The sequence below is a fragment of the Gnatocerus cornutus genome, chromosome 2, assembly GCF_029298725.1.
Source record: "Gnatocerus cornutus isolate USDA-ARS CGAHR chromosome 2, icGnaCorn1.1, whole genome shotgun sequence".
NCBI lineage: Eukaryota > Metazoa > Arthropoda > Insecta > Coleoptera > Tenebrionidae > Gnatocerus > Gnatocerus cornutus.
Genome location: NC_142234.1, coordinates 16,220,325 through 16,244,562, shown reverse-complemented (window position 1 = coordinate 16,244,562; position 24,238 = coordinate 16,220,325). Strand labels below are relative to the sequence as shown.

At 32.5% G+C, this 24,238-nt stretch overlaps 1 protein-coding gene across 2 annotated transcripts in view; it reads left to right on the top strand.

The window, feature by feature from the left end:
- The first annotated feature begins 4,190 nt into the window (after positions 1–4,190).
- The window catches only part of tei (irregular chiasm C-roughest protein teiresias), a 103,701-nt gene continuing 83,653 nt past the window's right edge, over positions 4,191–24,238 (top strand). For both annotated transcript variants that reach the window (XM_088029989.1, XM_088029988.1), the window contains exons 1-2: positions 4,191–4,446; positions 7,074–7,250. In XM_088029989.1, the coding sequence (XP_087886115.1) occupies positions 7,127–7,250 (124 nt within the window). In that variant the 5' untranslated portion in view covers positions 4,191–4,446; positions 7,074–7,126. The remainder of the gene's footprint in view (positions 4,447–7,073; positions 7,251–24,238) is intronic.

Genomic DNA, 24,238 nt, shown 5'->3' with positions numbered 1-24,238 from the left:
TTTACAGGGAATTTTACGTATTACGTAGGCTGACTATAAAATTTGTGATAATTGAACATTCAATATCTTTGCTATATAATATGTACGTCTAAGTTTCCATGTTTCTTGTTTATACAGTTGTGAAATAATATCAATTACGTAAGTGATTAGATTTCATTAGTTAATGATTGGTACTGTTTTGTAATTGTAAATAAGTATGCAAAAGAGACGTATATCTACAAAAAACTACCACAAATTGTTTCTTTAATCTTTTATTCGGCAGCATTTTGAAAGAAAGTAAAGAGACCATTTAATTTTTTTATTTGTTTTTTGTCTTATAGATAATATTATTTATCTATTAATTAAATTTGTGTGGCTTTAAATTGACTACGCTATGCCATACAGGATTTATTAAGAAATAATTATAGAATTTTTCATTCGTCTCAAAAGGAAAATTTCTAAAATCTGCATTTTTTGGTTTACAATTTTGTATTTTGTATTTTGGTAAATTTTGGTAGATGGGATGGTATAAGTAGGTCTAAAATACTGATTTTCCCAAATTTTATTGCCCTACCGTTAAAATTACCATAACTACAATTTTAATAAAATTTGTTTTTGTTTCAAAATAAATATTTCTAAAATTTGCATCTTTTGATCTAAAATTTTATATTTTGGCACAATTGATAAGCGGGTCATAAATAGTAGCTTCTTCAAATTGTATTGCTTCAGCGGTAAAATTACCAGAACCACAATTTTAATACAAAAAATTGAAAGCATTTTGTTGTCTGAAAATTAAAATTTCTATAAATTTGCATCTTTTAACTTACATTTTTGTATTTCAACCTAATTAATAAGCAGGTTTGAAATACCAATTTTCCGACATTTTATTTTCATAGCGGTAAAATAGCTAGCAAAACAAATTTCAATTAAAAATGTGTGACAGTTTTTGTTTGCCTAAAAATAAAATAAATTTAAAATGAATTTTAGATGTAATAAAATACACCATTAAATTTTTAAAATGCGTAAATTACGCGAACAAAATATTTACAAAATAAAAGAAAAATTTTAATAAAAAAATCCAATAGCAGTTAATGTAACATCAAGCTTGAATACAGATTTAAAATTAAATTTGTGGTCTTTGTAATTTGATTTTATAAAACAAAATTTTTATAAAATAAAATTTAGATTGATTCGCTGATATCGCTGATAAAACAAAACACTAAAATAAAAAAAAAACTTTAAGCATCAAAGTAAAAGTCAATTGTTGGCTTTGTAGTACACGCTGTCTCAAAATTGCCGTAGAGAAAAACATACCCATAACCCATTGATATGAACAATAGTTTCTCCGAAAAAAAAATTCTCTAAAGTTTATAACATCCAATTATCTGAAAAATTTATAGATAAAATGGATTAAAGCTGTTGTCAAATTTCAAAAAAAAAATTTTTGAATTTTTTGGCATTTTTTTTACTGGGTTTTGCACTGTATTGTAAATTTGAACAATGAAATTTTTTTTAAATTAAAATTTCAAAATTCTGTCTCTTCATCTTAATTTATTTGTAATTTGGCATACTCGATAAACGAGTTAGAAATAGTAATCTCCTCAAATTCCATCGTTGAAGAATAAAAGCTTCTAAAGTTACGCATGTTTATACAAAATTTTGTAGATTTTTGGAAATTAAAATTTCTAAATTCCGTCTCTTTAATTCACTCAATTTGTAATTTGGCACAGTTGATAAACGAGCCAGAAATAATTACCTCCATAAATTTCATAAAGTTACAAATTTTAACGCAAAATTTTGTACATTTTTGAGAGTTAAAACTTCTAAACTTTGTCTGTTCAACGCAATCAATTATGTAATTTGGTACAAGTGATAGACAAGTCAGAAATAGCAACCTCCCAAAATTGTATCGAAGAAGCATTAATACAAAATTTTGTAAATATTTGGAAATCAAAATCATTAAATTTTGTGTTTTTAACGCAATTAATTAATTTGTAATTTGGCACTTTTAAAAAACTATCATGAGTAGTCACCTCGCCAAATTTTATTAATTAAGCATTATAACTTTAACAGTTACGATTTTTAAAATAAAATTTTGTTTATTTTTGGAAGATTAAATTTTCTGTTTTCAATGCACTTTTAATAATTAATAATTTTAAGAGTGAATTATGATGTCGAATTTTGTTTAACATTTTATCATCATTTTTACGGCAATTTAGGTGTAGCCTGAATATTTGCTTTTATAAAAAAAAGTTGTAAAAACCATTGTTCATGTGCAGAGTAATAACTAACCGTGATGAATGAAAAAAAAAGTACCTTTATTAATGTTCTCATGTTTTATCAAATATTCCGTTTGTTCTAGTTTTGTTGACACAGTTTATTTGTTTTGTTCCGTTCGGCTCATTATTAATGGATTGGAATAGCGAGAATAAAATTTGGAACATCAGATACCGCAACGTATTGTAAAAAATGATTTCCATTAAAAAGTTTTTCTATGAAGATATTTGAGTTTAATTAAGACCACTTGTAGCGAATCCAACTTTTGTAAATTAAAACTCGTCGTTTCTACATGACGCTTAGCCCGTATTTTTTTCCGTTCGTGTTTAACAAGAACGTTTAAGTTAACTGGCGTAACCATTGCGTGCTAGACAAAATCACGAAAGAAACAGAGGGGCACTTAACTAATTTGTCGGAGCACTCGTTTCGTAACGACCGCAGTCTTTCCAAAGCATATTAATCACGCTAATCGTTTTTCTTATGCAGCAGCATGCATATGAACGGCGTGTTTTCCTGGTCTGAAAGCTAGAGAGATGCGTCTGTTGTCATAGAAACGACGCTGGATTCAACTTGGGGGTGTGACGCTCCGCAGGGAAACTCTCGTTTTGCCCTTGCTTAGATACGACGTTCGGACGCTTTCGGGGGCGGGTGTTCAGAATATTTATTCTCGTATTAATGATGTTTTGCACTTGTTCGTTTATTCAAACTTAACGCCACTAAAAAGGGAAAAAAGTTCAATGGCAGCTTTGAAATAACTGTTGGGTGAATGGAAATTTTTAATTCAAGGATGATTTGTGCGGGTTTCGCCGCGTCATTCTTGTTTTAGAGAATTTAATACTTGTAATTATTTGGTTTAGATCGATGGTATTGATGTATGACCCTCGTGTTCAGACTCAAAGCAAATTATGTCTATTCTTTTCACCCCACGAAAAGCATTCGTCATCTCGTTTAGCGCCCTTACGCATTATGAGATAAAGTACCCTCACTTCCATTTTGGTGAAAACACAGATAATATGTATAACGGCTGTTAGAAGTATAAAAACCCGAATGGTTTGCCTTATCTGCCTAAAATTCGGACAGAAATACTGACAATACGTGAAATCTACAAATTTTGAAATCGTTTTTTTTTGTTTTCTACATGCAAAACTGACAATAAAAAAATGTTAAAGCTTTGGAGGAAATTCTCGATTTGTATAAATTGCAAAAATTATTATTTTTTTATTTCAGTGGTTTGAATGTGATCATTTTCTTAATTATTTTCAGTAATAATATTCAGTGTGTGTATGCAGTGTAAATGTAGTGAGCCAATTCTCTTTAATAACCTTGAGACAAATCTAAAAATGACTGTACTCGGAAGCTCGTTGTGAAGCTTTAAAGCGAGGATTAATGAGGATACAAAGTGCTTATCCCTGACATTCCGACACTGACTATAATGGAGAAAATTTCATCTTTTTGTAGGAGGTTAGTAATGCGTGTTTTGTAGATAATTGTAAAGATCGAATAAGCAAAATCTCGTTTGTTCATGAATAAACCGACCCAGTCCTTGCATTTGAAAGTTATTACTCCATAAAGCTTTGATCATTATTTCTGGTCTGTTAACTGTAAAGATAAACATTAATCGAGTATTTAATAGTGATACTAACAAAGCAGTTTCAGCACAATTGCCTCTCACCAATTTATATGTTATTGAGCTACATCTACATAGTTAAAAGTTTCTTCATTATCTCTCTAGCGAATCAATAAATTGGTTCGGTTCGTTGAATGAAACTTGGGAAAAACTACCGGCATTCTTCGAGATCTCCTGATTTCGGGCGAAGAGTTGGTAATTAGGATGATGGAGTGTGCTAACAATCAAGCATCTCGCGATCCCTTCCGAATGTCACATCTGATTCACCAAACAGAGGACAGGCGCGCGAGCCCTTCGGAATACAGCAAAAGCGTGTGTTGAGCTTTCTGCGTCTGGTGTTGTAGACGGTTTTCCCAGTTTGACGGCGCATCTCGCGAGGGTTCGACGTCGCGTCGCATTACAAACTCAACCCAGCGTCGTCGATTGCACCAGTTCAATGAATGCTACGGTGGTGATGTGTTGACAATGCCATTGTGAGTGTTTGGTTAGGTTTTGTTGTCGCCAGAGAAAGGGTGGATTGAGAGCCTTTTTTGTTTCGTTGTTGCTGTACGCATTATACTCAGGTATTATTGTTGGGATGTTGCCTTTTTCTGTATTGTTGCCCGCTGACGTCGGTGAAGGCTAAGAATGATACATGAATTTATCACTTTTGCGACGGTTTATCTTTACTTCTTCTACACCGCGTTTTGATTTATTTCTGAGAAGATACGACCCTTTATAATAGTGATGCTGATTAGGGATGGTTGAGTGAGCACGAGGCACAATTAATATGACCGATGGGTCAAATCTATTGAATCTACAGAATCTTTATCATTTTGTAGATATAATTTGTTTGTTTCGCAAGTTATCAACGTTTTTTTTCCACAAAAGATCAAGTTTAGTCCAAAACGAGAGCTGTTTACTTATGTTGTAGGATCCTACATAATAGATGAATATGCTTTGTGACGAATTTCGCTCACACGGGCAAAATGAAATTCCCGCTTCCGTAAAAATGACATTCTACTTGTAACAACGAATTGGAGAAAAATAAATTAACATTAATTGCCTTAACAAGTTCAGAGGGACATTTCCAAGTACGGACTCGAATATATTTTCATCGGAACGAACTATTAAGCAAATGGATTTGTTTAAAAAAAGAGCTAATGCTTTTATAACTAACACTGTTTATTTTAAAATAACACTTTACTAAATGGAATGACATCATAATGACAATGTTTCTGTGAGTATAACACGCATTTTGCTCATTACCAACTGATACAATTATTAGTCTTCTTTGACAGTTTTAAATAGTTAAACTCCATGTTTCTCTTTCAAAGCTCTTTTTGATAAAGCTTGAGAAAGAATTCTGAATGGTTCCCGGAAGATGCGGCTCGACAATAATGCAGCTTTGGGAGGAAGTCAGAGCAGTTTCAAATTGAACACTTTCTTGCATTTTTTTATTTGGGATGTTGCTAAATGTATGAAACTGGCATTCAAATTCCTGGAGACGATTTCAACAACGAGCACTTAGTCTTTGGGATGTTGACACGTATTTCCACAGTAAGTGTTGAATTAATAATAGTCAACGATGTGAACAATAATAGATTTCTCTTGCTACACATTCCAATTCCACTGGAATTCACATTTGGTAGTGCTAGAGGATTTTAATTATTCGATTATATACGGTTTAAAACTATTAATAGTAATTATGTACCAAAATATAGAAGACACTTTTCTGGTTCGAGTATTATTATTTTCCGAAACTAGAAGGATTGTTTTCAATTCTACTAAATAATTTACTTAATATAGGCAACCCAAAATACGCTTTTCTTTATCTACTTGTAGCAAATAAATTTAATTTCACAGTTGGGAAACAGACGACACAATTATTTTATTCTATTAAGATATGATAAATCTAACCATCGTCACTTTGAGACAAACCACCAGAAATGTTTGTAAATTGTTTGCTGATTTACAACATCCATTTCAAAATTTCTCGTTTTACAATATCAAATCAGTGATTTTTTTATACGAGAGACAAATTGCATCACTAACAATTGGTGATTTTGTTTCAAACTATTTCTCACTGATTAAGCAAGAGAAATCTCATTATTTCCATTCTAAACTTTTTCGCTTCCATCGGGATGCATTGTAGAAGCAACAAGAATTATCGCTGCTAGAAATAAACCGTGGAAACTGTGTGTTAACAATTTGACAACGGACGCAAACGTGCATTTAAATTTAATATTTTCATATTTCGCTCCTGTAAGGCCGTAATTAATTATAATTATCTTGTAATTTTACCCTCTGAACTTTGAGTTCGTTGCTTGTTAGTTTTCCTTGCAAGTGTTTTTAATAGACCATTATCTATTGTCGTCAACATCAAAGTTCTTTGAAAAACTGCAAAGCTCTTTAACAAATTAGCTTTGTTATGCATGCATTTATTTTACGGAATTGTTATTAAAACGTGCCCTTTTTCTTTTTTTTAGTCTAGATAATGACTAGTTATAATGGAATTAAAATTTAAAAACTAGAGAACTTTGTGTATTATTTATCAGTATCACTGCTCCTGTTATTATTAGAGGGACGTAGCATCAAGGATCGTGCTATCGACGCTATATTTGTTTTCTATTCTGATTCAAAACGTTTACAGTAAACGAAGCCAATCTCTATAAATGCCGGGGAAATTTGTATTTTTGTGAAAAAAGGTGAAAATGTATGAAGTTTTATGAAGAGAATAAAAATGCGCATATATTACCGTTTAAAGAAGTTTGCAAGACATTTTGCATTTTCAGAACACTAGTATGCGACTTTAAAATTAAAAAATTCTTTTGACGATGACGGGAACACAATATTCGTGTAAAATTTGATGACTTAAACAAGAGGCTTTAAAACTACTTCAAGTTATCTCGTCATTTTCACAAATGGAAGCTTTATTTAGTAGAACGAGTCCCAAATTAATTTAACTAAGAGTAGATTATTTATTTCAAAATTCCCCAAAACAATGATTTATCGTGTTCTCTGCCACTGTGTTTGTTCTGCGTGCTGTTACATTAGATTAAACAGTTAGGAGTGGGATATTTTGATATATTGTTTGGGGCTGTTGATACATTTGTGACGAATATTCCTATCCCGATCCGATTACAGCGAGCAACAAAACATTGGATATTTGACAAAAAAAAATCAAAGACATAAATGAAAATTCCAACAGGTCGCGATGTAATTTGGTGGAGTTATCACCACCGTTGGGATGCTGTGTTGTGGATGTGCTTTCAAATAACTACCGCGACAAACAGACATGGTACTTCTGACGACATGAGATCTCATCTGTTAGGGACACTGCCATGGATAAAGCTTATGTTGTTGGTTCTTGTTTCTTCGGCATTAGGTAAGTTCATTAAATAGAAAGCGACACAATCTATCATCCGATTCTGCCAATGCTAAGATAGTCCTTTAATTTACGTTCAAACGAATTTAAATTAAATGCAAAGTTTAGATAAGTTTAAGTTCCAGCGGGGTGCGTTGAAAATTTATTGAATCGGTTAGCTGACTCCGAGAGACAAAAAAGACTACATTGTCTTATCTTTTTTTGGGTTTCTAACAGCTATTTAATAATTGTACGCCTGGAGATAACAAGAAATAATTACTTACGAGTGTAAAGACACTTTTGAAACGTGGGGCGCATTCCATCTTAATTTTTTTTCTTCTGCAAGTTTCTTCTACGCTGCTTTTCTCACAATGGGTAATAAAACCTACTTTTTACGAGAACATGTGAAGTTTCTTTATTGTACTCCCCAAGACATTAACTTTGTCTGAAAATCAAGACGTGTTTGAAAAGAGCATCCTTCAAAGCTTCAAAAGACAACTTGGATAGGATACCGAAAGTTGTTTAAAAATTTTAAAAGCATTTCGTCATGAAATTCTAGTGGCGAAAATTAAGTAGATCAAACTTAACAAAACATTGGATGTTATCACGGTCGAGAATTTTATTGAAATATGGGATTTTCTTTGCGAGCTGACTCGCCAATTTTACGGATTCGTTCAATTTTAAAGTTATTGGGAAGATGAAAGGAGGTCATAAAAAATCTCAATAAAAATGCATTAACTTTAAAACACGCTTTGGCTACCGATGGTTGTATCAGAGTTTTCTTAATATTCCCTTTCTTGTAATTTATTCTTCACGCTACACAAACTTTACAACACATTCAAATTCTAAGCAATTCGCCATGAAAATTATTCTTTCCTGGCGTCTTCTTTGCTTACAGTAAAATGCCTGTAAAATGCAGAAATTGAGAAAGATAAGTATGGCTGCAGAGTTGTGGCAAACATATTTTTCCTTCGTTGAGAATACGCTGAGATGTTTACTCGCTCTTGAAAATTGTATGCAATATTTCTGGGACAGTAACGCCCTTAGAATTTCCAAAATTGCCAATACCCTCAATCTCACTATGGCGAATCAGATAATTTCACGCTTCACAATACTGCCGATAAAGGATATCTTGTTTACACAAAACTAAAGGTTCTGCTCACCGAAGTTCCTGTTGTAAAACCCTTGTTTATTTTGTCTGTCACTTTGAACGAGAGGAGTCGTTGAATTCGTTCGAATATAAATGCAGTTCATATGTCTCACCACCAAAGTAATACTTTCGGAGGGAGTTCAAAGGATCCTGTTAAATAAGGCGGCGGCCATCTGGACAAACAAATTTGCGAAGGACTTAACAGCAAATGAAATGAAATCAACTGATATTTTCGAAGAGGTTCTCCGAAGAAGCTTTATTTACCTCACTTTTATTACAAAGGACCGGAGAGAAGTGACTTTAATTTTCTGCACAATTCCTCCGAGGGTTATTTCACACTTCCACAAATGCTCATGCAACATTTTACATTCGAGTTTTTGACTTTGTTTTAAGTTTTGTTAGAACTTGGAAAAACTTGCCGTTTGTTGCAATTAAATTGACGCGGCACGTTGTAAATTTCTTCCTTTTCGAACTGCAAGAGTGCTCCTGCATCCGCTGGGAAATCTCCGGGGTCTCTTGTGACGAGTGCAAAGCTCACTCGATTATGCCTGGATTTTTTGCGTACCCCAACATTTGTATTGAAATGTGTCAGATTTAAAATTCATATTTTTCGATATCTAATGTCGGTTTTTTCGTCCCAATGTGTATCTGCGTTTTCTTCGTCGTAAAAGAAGTCGATATAACGACATCTCTTATCTGGAAGTTCGACGATACAATTTGAAATTATAATAGAGCGACAGAATCATAAATGAATAAAATGTGAAACCATTCGATTCAGAAATTTAATCAACAATCGCTTTGTTGTCCCAGATAGCAAAGAATTTGTATGTAAATTGTAGGCGATTAATAAGTTTTACGCCTCTTGGAGCACGAAATAGGATTTGCTTACAAGGTGGGGAAATTACCGGGCTACATACCTGTAAATTTTCATGCGTAGACAGGAATTAGCAAAAACGTTATTTACAGGTCTCATTTGCCCACCGTTTATGCTACAATTAAATAATCTTTGCTGTAGTTGGGATTGATGTGCAAACAGTACAGCAAAATGAAAGCACTGGCTAAGTTCAAGTTCAAGCCATGTCTCAACACGCAAAAGCCTTTGAAAGAAAAGCAATTAATCCAATCCGTTGTGTTCAGGCATTGTCTGGATCTCATACTGAAAGTGCCCGGAAACGAATCTCGGCTAGAAAATTTCTGTTTAATTTACTAAAAATTCCGTTTTTGTTGATACAATATTCTGTTTGGGAGAAACTTCTACTAAGTGCCACTAAGTGCATTCTCTTTATCAAGCTACTAATTTCGGGGTGATTTTCAGGCGTAATTGCAGTCCGGTGTATTAAACCTACAATTCGTTAAGCAAACTAAAGAATATTGCGTTGTTAGAAGTGATAGCTTTAATCAACATTACGAGACTGTCAAGTAATCAATAATCGATAATCAATAATCATATCATTACTGTAATAACATACACCGATATTTAAACGTGCATAATTAAATGAGCTTTGTGTTAGAGAGCGAAAATTGAATTGTAATGCTTTTTTTGTAGGAAAATTCTACAGATGATTTGATGGGAACAGACCGGTCAGAATTTGATTTTTGTTTGTGTAGAAGTTTGTTTAAACATTGACGGATTACATCTGATGCGATTGTGTTGATTTTCATTGTCGAACTCTGCGAATTTTGCTTTTAGGGAATGTTTGTATAAAGTTGTTTCGTTTAAAATGAATATAATAGTTTATGCTTTTAAAAGGATATTGATAGCGAAATTAAAAGCCGGAACATTGTTCCAGTTAATACAGCAAATATGCAAATATATTGCCAAAAATTATTTTGCCGTTTTAAAGTATGAGTGAAAGAACATTAAATATGCTTTTATAATCCCTCATAAGAAAATTTATAAAGCACGCTATTCTCAAAAAGATTAGTATCGTTGAAATTGGATGCAAAACATTTTTAGGGTGGCACTCAAACGTGAAATTTTAAGAAATACGTTTTGATATTAAAATTTTAAGTGTTTTTATTAAAATACCGTCCCACACAGTTCATATTTTGCTTTTTATTAAAAAATTAAAAGTTAATTTCTTGCGAGTTCTTAATGTTAATATGTCTAGTGAAATGTACTCATCACAGGCCCTTTCCTCCGTCCCTTGTTGTCTTGTTTGCCAAACTTGTTAATCATTTTTTGGAGAACTCTTCAAATCGAGAAGTACACATTTTCAATTCAGCTTAATGGCCTTGTCGTAATTCAATTTTTAATGATGTATTTTCAAGTGGCTTAGTTTTATTAACATGAAACGAACGTGTTTTTTGTTATTCTCCAAAGTCAATTATTAAATACGTCGAATTCCATCTTTGTGCATTGTGCAGAGTCAAAATTGGATTATTTTAAAAGATGACTTTGTTGTAATAGAAATTGCATCGTTCTTTGTCGTCGCATAATTCCACTTTCCTGCATTGTTTGTTGATTTTATGAAAACGTTTTTTATTATTCTGTTATTGAAGAGCACGTACATGCATACAACTGCGGTCTTAGAGCTTGTAATGATAAACACTGTTGTTTATTGTTACAGCCGTGCAAATATTCAAACGAACAGAATCCAGCTTTACATTTTAATTGATACTCGTAAATTTGAACATGGCAATTTTTGTAAACTTTGACAGCTGCTTTAATGTTTGAATAGGAAATGAAACCTTTTTTCTCTTCATTCGTTTTCACGATGTGGATTTTATTTTTTCATAAATCTGAACGTTGGGTGTCGTAAAGTAACAAATAAAAGTGGTATAGTAAACCGAGTTTACATCGAGCTTTCAAATTGGAATGACGGACATTTTTTCTGTTTTCCGACTTCTTGATTTCCGGTGCCGCAGTTTACCTTCCAGCAGGGTTTCCCGGTCGTTCCGCTATTAAGTTGTCTACCTTTTCTGTTCCACAGATGTAAGTAAAAAGGATGGCATTGCAATCTCAAGTTTTACAAACGGTATTTCGCAAGTCTTCACTATCAGCGCCTGTTTTATGTCTTGGGAGCAGATAATGCAAATTTTCACCGAATGGAATAAATTACGGTAAATTTTTCCTTAAAGTTGTTTATTGTTGTTGGATGAAGTTGTTCGCAAAACGTGCTCCTATTGCTTGTAGTGGTCGATGGTAATTTCAGATTAGTTTCGGGAAGTAACTCTATTAGTTTCGTATATCTATCATGAGTTGTTCACCCTCTAAGTCTTTCTTAGCTTCAATCTAGTTTCCGGGACGTGTCTCTATTTATTTCTGGCCACTTCATTGACTGTTCATTCCATCTCCACCCCATTTCGAGTGAAGGGACTTTAGTCATCGGGTTTTGTTAACTTTTCATAAATATTTGGGAGACGAGATTCTATTAGTTTGTAGAGTACCTCACGTGTTTAACCGCTGGGATTATTGTATGAAAACGACAGAACTTTCAGCGGGTGATGTTATTCAATACCGGCTTCATCTATACATTTAATCTTGGTATTGTTGGGAGTTTGTGCCATTATCGGTATCTCTCGTTGAGTTTATCCCGATTCATTCCGTTTTTATGGAAGTCGACCCACAATCAAAAGTTGGGAAATAACTAAAGTTTTGATGAATATTTCACAGAGGTACGTTTATATTTTTTTGATAAAATCCACCCTATTCTTACCGAAGACAAATCCTTTTTTTCGATTCATACGATATTTTTTGTCTTACCTTTGAAAGGGATAACATTTCTTTGTTCCTTTGTTTTAACCTTTGCCTCACTTTTTTTAAATCATTTCAGGGGACCTTTGATCACGATATTTGTATTAAATTAGTGTTCGGAGCGATTTTGAGTTGAAAAGAAGTTCACTGCGTTACATTCAAAAGAAAAGTTTCTTTTGATAAATTCGCAAATTATGAGCTCAAGACTTGACTAGTCTATTTTCGTTACTTAATTACCTGTGATAAAATTGCTACGACTTTGAAATTAAGGTAAATATAATGATATAAATTTATACTTGTACAACACATAATCTTTCGGATTTGTTTTCTGGTTTGTTGCATGGATTTAGGGCTTACCTACTCGACAATTTTTTTATTTGTTTCACTTAACACTGTTTTTGAAAGCACAGTTTGAATCTGTGTCAATTGTGTTTACATTATTCAATGTGGCCCACTTTTCAAATTTTTTGTTCGATTTATTAATCTCTGTTAATGGTTTATCTGGAAATTGGGGAGTACAACCTTTTCGGATGCTTAACCTGCTTTTAAACTCTTTCAAATAAGCTGTAGAGAAATGTTTTCTTTTCCCCCGCTTTAATTTTAATGTAAAAGAAAATGCCTGAGGGAAATTTTGCGGGGAAATTGTGCGCCTATTAAAAGTCTACCGTAGAATTTTTTAAATTGCTACAAAATGTGTCCTGAGCGACAAAAATATTAGAAATAATATTATGTTTATCGCTTGAGAAAAACTGAAGGTTTTATTTTAAGGAAAACGGAAAATTAACTAATGTGGCGACGATTTCGGGCAAATTTTCTAATAAATCTTTGCATTACAGTTCTTATTGTACGTTTTTAGAGTTGTTTTAAGTTCTCATACTTTTAGGGCTGTCAGAACCATAGAAAATAATTTTTTTTATTTACTATAAAAATGGTGAAGGCGCCAAAGTTTTATTTTTAATTAATATTTGTTGCTTTTTATTAAAAAATGGGAGAATAAAAAAGACCAGTAGGAAAAAACTTTAAAATTATCGAATATTTTGTGTGTTTTTTTTATAAGTTTTTGTTTCCACGTTTAATTCATTCAACATTTACCTTAAACTTCAACTTTCTAAGATTTTGAATATGGTTTTTAAGATTCTATGATATTTTAAATTTTGGATTCTTAGGTTTTGAGATAACTTTCTTATTTTTAAGGTTCCATATTCATAGATTCTATTAGACTTTTTCGGTTTATTTTGTTTATTATATAAAAATGTCATTTTGTTGAAGGCTTTATTTGATTAGACGGAGGAACCAGAAATGGCCCATAATTTCAAAAAATCAATGAAAAATTGTAGATAAATATTAATACTACAAAATTTACCATTTTTGTCAAAATCATCATTTGAATAAAGTGTGGATATTTTTTTTTGTAGATTGCTTAACGTAGAAATATGAAAAAATTCAAGTAGTTGTAGAATTGTAACAATTAAAAATTTTGGAATTTGTTGCAAAAATGGTGGATGCGCCAGTGTTTTAATATAAAAAAAATAATTGAAAAGCTCTGGTAACATAAACCAGTGCTATTTTCTTGTAGATTAAAGCTTGATAAATAATAATAATACATTTTAAATATTTGGATGAATAATCAAAAAAGAGAGGCTTGAACTTTTAATGTTTGGACACAAATGTGTAATAAACTAAATTATGAGATTTAGAGCTTGATTATCAAAGAATTAAAAACAGAATGTGTGAAAAATCAAATGTGGAATTTTCAAAGCCTAAAAACATTACGAAATTCAGAATATGAAAATTTAAAATCAGGGAAAATGGGAAATAAATTAAAATGTTTTTTTCGAATATTCTATTACCAACTAAAATAATTTAGAGGTAAAAACTTAATTTAACTAAAATCGTAGTTAAAACTGAAACTCCTTATTTATCTGAAGTAGTTTTGGCTATCTAAATAATGGCTATTTTAGAGTTCTGTCAATCTATCTTCCACCTTAATTCATCTCTCACTCAAAATGATAAATGAGCCATCAGTAGCCGAATCAATAATCACTGAAAACGTCCGAACAAGTTTACACACAGTTTAGGTCACACTTGTGACAAGGGAACAATAAATTGTTTTTGAATAAAGCTCAGAGCAGTATTTCACGGCATAAAACATTACTATGAATTTACCGCTAACATTCCTTATATGACTGTGGGCTATCAAAACGCAATGTGTAGTTTTATGGCACACTTTGAAAGAAAAATTATATTCATTTGTTGTTAGTTTTATAGATTGCGCCCGTCTACTGCATCTGCAACTTGTTTTATTACTTACACATGAATTAAAATGTATCGATCATTGCATATAAGTGCATTCAGGTTAAAGTCGCGTCATTTTATGACACGTCATTAGTTATTCGCTAGTCATTTAAGCCTACGCTTGATCATTGTTAGGTTGATAAATCTCACGAGATTATAACATTATTTACGTTGCGCTCTTTGACGCGCTGCTGTAATAGAGGGTTGATGTCACTCTGATTTATGTAGAAAACTTGCTCTCATCTATCGATTTCCACATCAATCTGAACCACTTACCCTTAATTATTTCGTGAAATTTTTGGACTGTGAGATGCGTTCAAGCACTTTGATGAAATCAGAGATTGTTGTTTACTCACTGTCTCTACAATGGAAGAAGCGAAAGTAAGAACTTTATTATCCTGCCTTTGATCTTTTACTTTTTTTCTGATTTAAATTCTCGTCTCGTCGAATTTCTTCTACATGTTGGAAGGAAATTGATTGGTGAGATCAATTAATTAACCGTAAGTTATAAACCCGGAAAATTGATTCATTAAGTTGGAATATTCCCATTCTTAACACGGTGCTTATCAGCCATGAAATAATTTTTGAATTACAAATTAGCTGTGTTGAATTCCAAGAGCAAAAGCTTGAAAATTTATCATGGTGAGATTTTATTAAATTTGTTAATATTTCTCCATTTCGCTTTAATAAATTTGATGAAAGGTGCTTTTAGCATTTAGGCAACTGAATACGAAATTGGACCGAATTTCATTTAACAAGACAAAAGTGAGCCGAACGACAGTAGATAATTTAAGAAATAAATACTAGCTGCGCTAGTCAGGGAGTTGAACGAATTAACTAAAGTTGTTATACCGAACACGGTCTCTTCATTCAACTGAGCATATTCTGTTTAATACCAACATGCTCAACTAGAACTCGAAGTAAAGAACAGTACAATAAGAGATTTTATTTATTCACATACCCCGAGAAAACAGTTAAGATCGACAAAATTCCTTTAATACGTGGTGTTTTGAAGTTTTAGGTATTGTTAAATGTGGTGAATACAAACAACGGAAACTTCGTTTTAAGGGTGTTTTATAAATACTTCATATTTCCCTAACGAAGCGTGACGCTCGGCCGAAGTAATTTTCAGGGTGTGAATGCCGTAAATTTATTCAAATGTATTCTCTTAAATTTTTTGCTGAATTTAATCGAGTTTTAACTTCGTAAAAGTATCTCAAATTTACCGTAAACATCTTTGGGTATCTACAAATTTGATATGCTTTGTGCACACATCTCTGTTGAAATTGCACGGTAAACGTGTATCTACAATTTTACATTTACATGTAGAAAGATAAACATTGTTTGAGGGCAAATAAAAGGGCTTATTACAAAAACTGCGAGGAATAATTGCCCGTCATTTACACGAGTAAGAAACAAAAAGTGAGTTTTTACATCCCCGGCTGTAAATAATTGTCGAAGCTTGTTTACAGTTCTAATTTTATTACTCAATCATTTGGTGAAATTATTTCGTTTGTTAGTGTTTTTTTAATTTGTGAAGAATCTATTTTCTTTTTGAACGTTAGTGGAAAATTTGATTTCGGATATATTGAGCATTAAAAATTTCGTAAATAAAAACCAACTACCGCACTATTTCTTATGTAAAACATCGCGAGAAAAACGATGGCGTAAACCGCATCTCAATATCTGAAATAGTTTCTGGGATATCGAGTACGAATTGTTTTGAACCTTAAAAAATTTGGCTCTCTGGCGATAACCCAAAAATTCAAACGGCAATAACTCAGTTATTTGTTGGCGAAAATTAAAAATTCTTATGTTTTTGGATACAGCGTGACATTCTGCGTAAAATGAGATCCAAATTTGTTGAGTTTGCTTAATAAATAAACGAGGCATTGGCCAAAAACTGTTTTGAAAACGTCATTTTAGGGTGATTTTCAATCAATGCTTTCAAAATAAAAACGACGTTTGATAGCTTTGAATTATACATCAGTCGAAAGAGGAGCTCGAAATCTATTTACTGGCTAAATTTGAGATCAATCGGACAAATAGTTTACAAGCTTTGGCCAAAAATTAAAAAAATGAAAAATTTTCATCGTTTGAGTCGGAATTTTTTTTGCGAAAAATCGACTATTGAATTTTGGGCTTTTGAGAACATTTTCTAAAGTAAAATGAGCCGAGAAAAAGAATGGCACAAACCGCATCTTAATATCTCAAATAGTTTCCGAGATATTTAACTTTAAAAATTACAAAAAATGAGAAAAAATCGAAATCAACTTTCCGAAACTTTGATCGGCCATACCTCAGTTATTTGTTGTCGGATCTGAATTTAAATTCCAGATTTGGAATCTACGAAAAATTCTGCGTACACTGATGTATAATAACTCAAGTTAACTCGAAAAAATTAGCGAGATATCGATATCAGAAATTTGGCATAGTTTTCATCTAATTTAGTTGTTTGTTGACGCGTGGGAAATATTAGGACAATTATCGATCTTACATGAAATTGTGCACTAATACCTTAAGCTTGTTTTACAAAAATTTGATTTAAGCAACGAGAAAAATGTAGGCAAAAACCGCATCTTTCTCTCTGCCGTAGTTTCCGGAGCTTTAAAATTTGTGTTCTCTGAAATAATCACGAGAAATTATATTACATACATATTGAACAATGTATAGCAATCTCAAAAATTCTAAACAATTTACAAAAACATTATAAATTAATTCGCTCAATGCTGCCAAAACTTGCGGCAATATTCATTATTTTGTTTTATTAATTGTTGGTAATTTTACATGAAACATAATAATTTATTAAACAATGTTGTTTGTGTTCCACGTCGATTTTTCTAAATAAACAATAAAACTGATGTTGGCTAAAATTAATTACAATTTTTTACGTCGTGTTTTGTGTAAGTAACTGAACTGTTTCCAAACTTTACTACAATTTTGCACAAAATGCGTTCATCACTTGATATTTCCAATATTTGCTGTGAATTTTTTGGAAACCATAAATTTTTAAGAACTGCAGTTCACGGTCTGTAATTCCTCCATGCCAATAGCTTTGTTGATCAGGGCTGAAATTAATTTTTAATAGGTCACATTTTGTTGCTATTTTCAACGAAATTACAGTTTTTCGATTTATATGAAAATTATTCCAGATTTCAATGGAAACAATAATGTGATTGCTTTTTGTTTTATTTATCAAGCAACAAAGCAACAAAAATAGATCTTTGCAAGTTTGATGCGAAAACTGTAATCCCCAATTAACTAATTAATAAGTACTTGGAGTAACCTTTACCGTCAGTTCCTCCGCTTCTACAAATTCACCCGACTTTGTTGAATACTTTTATGCCATTTAAAGAATTCATAAATTTCTGCACCCTTTCAGCTTAAACTCTGCAGGAGTAGTTTGTGCATGAAACTGTTTTAATTTAATTTGTATGTAGCGACTCAAAGCGAACGTCGATTTAGCATACATAATAAATATTTAATCAGAGTTCCTGCACCAATAGATTGCGTGCACTCTAACTAAACATTCGGCTATTCATGTGTAAAATTAATAGCAATGCGAAAAAATGTGAGTGCACTTTCAATCAGCAATTTTTACTGTTTAAATTCAATAAAAGTCATTTTAATATGTTCGAATTTCAGTTAATTTTAAAAGTGTTGAGTTTGTTTGGTGGAATATTTATTTCCCCATGGTACTAGTTTGAATTCGAGGCCTGTAAATTTTGTTAGTCGAATTAGGTGAAATTTCAAATAGGATTTTGTTTGGGTGTTAAGTATCATTCGAGTAATTTGAAATATTAATTTAATTTGAGTGGATGTAATTTGAAAATGGTGGATGCGCCGGGTCAATAATTTTTTCAAACGCTCCTGAATAGAAAAAAAATTTGGAATAAAGTTTTAGTTTAGTGCAAGGTTTGGTTGTAATTTTAACTTTTCAACTTAAAGTTCTCATTTTAAGTAAAAAACTCGGTTTTATTGTATCTCAATCAAACTTATATTCTTCGGATTCTTTAGAGCTTGATTTGTTCGAGGTTAAACTCCAAGAGTTGAATAAAGGAGAAAGTTTAGACAAGTAGTAAGTAGATTCGACTATTGTAAAGTATGTAAATATAGCTTTAAACCTAAACGGTGGATTAAAAAATGTTTGCTCCGACTTTACAATTAATTGCTATAATTTTTTGTGCTTTTTATCTGATAATGAATAAGGTATAATAGTCGTAGTTTAAACGTAAGGGAATATTAAAAATGCATGTGGTTTCGGAAATACGCTAAATAGATAATTGGTGTTATTTATAGTCGACATTTTTCGCACGCGAGTTGGTCGTCGGTTCACGCGAGAAACAAATTTTTAAAAACTTGTCCACTGATATTCGCGCCATGTTTTTGCAATGTTAATTGGTACTTTACAGCTTGTTCTTTACGCTTATCACGACCAAAAATAGAACAAATCGTGCAAGAAAAGCTTAAATCGTAAATCGCTTTCTTCACTCACTCCGTGTACAATTAATTTGTTGGGTTATTTCAAGCACAACGTGGGTTTAATCATTTCGTGCTGATATGTAGAAAAGTTGCAGTATTCAGAGGCTTTGTACAGAAGAAACTCAATTTAAAAGTAAATTGAGGTTTACCGTGGAACGGTGGTGGCAATAAACGTGTAAAATATCACGTACAGCATCCAATTTTATAGAACACAATGACGCCTAACCCGATTAAATAACAATGTCAGTAGATCTTGAAGTTTTACGGACTGCTATAAAGTCGAGTGCCATCATCCCTTTTTGTTTAACGCGAGAAAGGGTCAATTGGTCGCGTAAATCTTTCAGGGAGTGTCACATCAAATTCAGACGCCTCAGGAATTTCACACGTGCCCTGAGATATTATGAGGTGACCCTGGACAACAATGCGCCATTTTGCTAGATCGATGGGGGCTTGAAGCTATAACGGCCAACACAAAGCGGAATTTAAATACATCTCAGAACTGTTGGTACTCGAAGTTCAGTTGAAATATCGTTAAGAATATCAGGCTCGAGTGTCAGTTTTCGTACAAGTGGAGTGTTATATTTTTCCCTTTATTTGATGAGACAGATAGGAAATAATGTGTGGAGTAAAATGATTTGTTCTGGCAGGTAAACAGGGGCGAAAAATAAAACCGACTGCACTTACAAAAGCGATAAAAAAGCTCTGTGGCAGTTTTCGTTTTTCAGCAACGTTTGAAAGACGAGTGACAGCCGGAACAGTTTACTGTAGCCAATCTGATTGTCCGTTCTGGGGTTATCTCAAATCATTGACTACACAGAAAAGAAGATAAAGCGACATTTCTATAAAGCTGTAGTTAGTGAAGTTACGTTAGAATGATGACGTTTTATATTCCGATAGCATCGGGAGCTTTTTACGTTTATTTTGGCTTGTGATATGAAAATTGTAAAGTTGCTGTCGTAAAAGGTCTCCTACACCTGACACGGTTATGAGATGCGATAAGAAATTACCTACGCCACTTGGCAGCTGAAACTTGCTGAAATTTCCAGCGGCTTTTTAATAAATCTTAAACAAAAACGCGCGTTACACACTTTGTCCTTTTTAAGAGTATTCAGACACTTCCCTGATGTTTTTCTGTTCCCTTCTACGACATAAACTTAAAGCTACCCTTGCATAACATATATAAAGTGTGATAAGGGGACGACAGATACCCTGAAAATTCAAGCCTCATATAACACCTTCACATAAAAAATGCATTAAATTCGCCCAAATTTGTATAAGGGGAAAATGCAGCAAAAGTTTGATTTATGTCTTGGGAAACTGTATTGATGCTGCGACACTTATTAAATTTTTGTTTGACGTAACCTTTTGCGCAGAGTGTGACATCGTATTAATTAAACTGCCCGACAAGATTTCTTGCGCTTTTGGACCGCTGCCCTGCTTTTGCAATAAATAATAAGATTGGTGCATTTTCCTGCGAAATTTGTCCCAGTAATTGCCACTGGCATAAAATTTTGGGGCAGTCAATTGCCAACAATTTCTACAAATTTCATCTCTTTGACATCAAAACTATCAAAATTACAGGTGCGAATTCAAAATGTTCAAAAATTTTGGTTTTTTCTATAAATTGCAAATTTTCCAAAATTCGTATTCGTTGATCTAAAATTTTAAGACTTGAAATCCAAATTTCATCGCCCTGTCATCAAAATTACCAAAATTTCTGGTGGGAAAACAGATCCATCTTATAAACGAAAATTTCCTAAATTTCTCCCCGTCGCTCTTTAATTTTGAAATTTAGAACAGTCAATTACCAACTGAACAGTAAGAAGTTTCCCAAGTTTGATCACTCTGACATTAAAACTACTAAAATTACAGGTACGAATTCAGAATGTTTTTGGTTCATTTTATAAATGTAAACTTCCAAAATTTGTTTCCGTCGCTCTAAAATTTTAAGATTTGGAACTGCAAATAAGCATTTCAAAAGTAGCAAGTTGCGCAAATTTCATTGCTCTGGCATCAAAATTACCAAAATTACAGGTGGGAAAACAGAATGTTAGACATTTTCGGTTCATTCTATAAACGCAAATTTTCAAAATTTATCGCCCTCATTCTAAAATTTTGAAATTTGGGGCAGTAAATTAAAAACTCAACAGTAACAAGCTCTCTAAATTTTATTGCTCTGACATCAAATCTACCAAAATTACAGATGCGAGTGTAGAATATATGGTCTATTCTACAGTATGTTCCCGGATTAAGTTCACAAGAGGGAGAAAAAGTTTATTTTCCATTTTACAAAAAAATGACAAAGAAATAACATTTTCTGCTTATTTCAAAACAGATAAATCTGCAATTAAAATTTCAAAATTATTAGTTTGTACACTCTTAAAATCAATTTTTTCATATTTTTATAAATTGAATTTTTAAATCGTGTTTAAATAATAGCAGGCTGTGGAGTCACAAGTCAAATTTACCCAATAATGTGTAAGTATTAAAAAATTAGAAAAGAAATGCAATTGCATCGTTAACAATGATTGAGAAAATTCGAAAGAGTCTTAAAGAATTACGAGTTAGAATTGAACTATGTGCTAAAACAGGTAATGGGTCAATCAAATAATGGAAATTGGTTTGAGTTAAGGAATAAATTTCATTTATTATCAATTTTTGCAAATATTAAAAATAAAAAAGTTTTTTGTTATTTTTTGTTTTTTTCGATTTTAAGAACACAGCTTAATTATATTGAAGTTTTAATTAAAGATTTATTTATTTTAAATTAAGCAAAAAATATTATTCCTTTGTCATTTTTTTGGAAAATGAAAAATAACGTTTTTTTTCCTCTTGTGAACTCAATCTGGGGACATACTGTATAAACAAAAATTTCTAAAATTCATCTCCGTCGCTCTAAAGTTTTAAAATTTTGAACAACAAATGAACAACTCACAAATAGCAAGGTTCTCAAATTTTATCGCTCTGGCATCAAAACTGTCAAAATTACAGGAGTCAATGGAAAATGTTAGAAAGTTTAATTCTATTCTATAAATCGAAATTGCAAAATTTGTCCCCGTTGCTTTAAAATTTTGAAATTTATGTCAGTCAATTACCAACTCATTAATTTCAACTTTTCTAAATATTAACGCTTCGGCATCAAAATTATCAAAATTACAGGTGCGATTCTAGAATGTTTAAAATTTCTGCTTCATTCTAACAGATTGGCGAGTGTTTATGTTTAAAAGGTATCCATTCTAAACAATTCATTTCAAAGAGTTTCACTCTAAAATTTTTCTGCTCTTTTATTTTTCAAAAATATTTTCGATTCCGGACCTGATAAAGCACATTTTTTCCAAAGTTTGTTGACTAGTGTTGTTATTCTTGATTCTATAAACTGAACGAGATGTTTGGTGTCAAGGCATGGCCGTAAGCGAGTAAAAATTAAGTGCGGAAGTCTGTTATGAATGTCGAACAAACCCATTAATTTTTGACAACCTTCAGCGTTTTCTTTAGGGTTGCGATAAAATTTTCGATCGTCCTCGCTTTCAGGAGAACTGAAAGTGTCATAGCCTGCTGTGATTGAGAGCCATCAAAATCCGCCAATTTCACCAATCCCTCTTTACGAGCGGACCAAGTCCAAGACAGATTGCAAAGAAAGGGGGTCGTTCTCCTTCAACTAATATTTTATATCCCCCCTGATACTCCTACTCTATACAGGAGCATCAATCTCAGAAAGATAACTTTATTCCGTTTCATCTGGCGGTGAACGAGGTAAAGAGTATGATCGGTGAAATTACAGAAGGCGGGGATATTCGGCGATTTTCAAATTTAAATTCCTTCGAAATTATTCAGAGCTGAATAATGAATTCAACGTCACGTAAAAAAGGCGCAACGAAATAAAGTTTCTCGACGTTATCCGGAGCTAGTGGATCTACGTGGAATCGGGGGGATCAATCCGGACTTTCTTTATTAAACATCTCATCTGCATGTTGACTGTGATGGAATAGCAATATAACCGTCTGACACGGCAACTGACGGATCGACCTAAAAATTGGACGGTACTGACATTTGTGATTGAGAGATCATCACCCTTCTCGTTATCCTTTCAATTCACGCTTTCGACCTCATCGATTTTTACATAACACCTGAATATAATTGCACTTTTACCAATCAGTTTTAATTAGAATCGGACCCTCGTTTACACCCCTGGGAGCAATCTATATTTTATTTTTTTATAGTCTAGACTGACATTGAACGATCGCATTAAAACGGCTCTGTTGGTAACACTGCTGATGGACAACAGCCTGCTTCGGTCGTCTGGATTTAATTTTAATTTTTATAGAAAAATGTCCGGAAAGATGGACAAAAGTAACTGTTATTAATATTGCTGCACATAAAGAAGTAGCAGGAGCCGAGGATGTAATTAAATGGGAAACTCGTAGCAGAACTCCAACGGTAGATAAGTATAATTAGAGGTACTAAAGGTTTTATTACAGGAATCTATATTCAAAACTTTGTAACGTAACGTAGTATGTTTCAGTCAATTTTCAAATTAAAATAGCACGCTCTATTTGTAATTTGCTGCTCCTATTAGCATTACAACCACTACTGCATTGTCATCAAATATTCCAGTTATTTCAGTACCTGACAACACTTCAGATCAATATTTTTACTAGAATCATTTGGACAAATATTTTACTTTATTATACCATTTTTGTTACCCTTTGAAAATGTTATTACATTATTGGCTAGTTATTGCGGCGTGTGATAGCTTTCATCAACACGTATAAATAATTCACAGTGATTTATTTGGGCTAAAAATGTGATGAAATTCATAACACGTTTCCAAATTTACACTTTTAACTTTTTAATAAATATTATGACCTCATAAACAAGTTGGGACTTATATTTTGATTCGGATATTGATGAAATGCAAATGCGAATGTCCATTGAATCTAGATTTTATGCCTGTTTTGCAAAACTTCATTTTATTATCCCATAAACCTATTAAATGTGGTGAAGTTAATTCTAAACGATAAAATATTTGAAGTTTTTATGAAATTCCGTAAATGTGGAATAATAGCAACTTTTAATTCAATGTTTACCGCACCAAACTCGTGTATTAAAATTTTACGGCACTGATTTGACCTTCATGGCCCATACAGGGGAAAATGTAAACAAAAAACACCCCCGCTCCATTATAAATCGCGATTTTCCCGATACAGTACTCGTATTTTGATATTTTTATCTGGATATAAATTTTTAATAGTCACAGTCGGTCCGGCTATAAACGGATATAGGGAAAAGCCGAATCGTCGATAATCCACCATTATCATTTTGTACACGTTGTTTCTTTCTCGACGTGTATTTCACAACAGCCGTCCACCAATCCTCGCATATCGG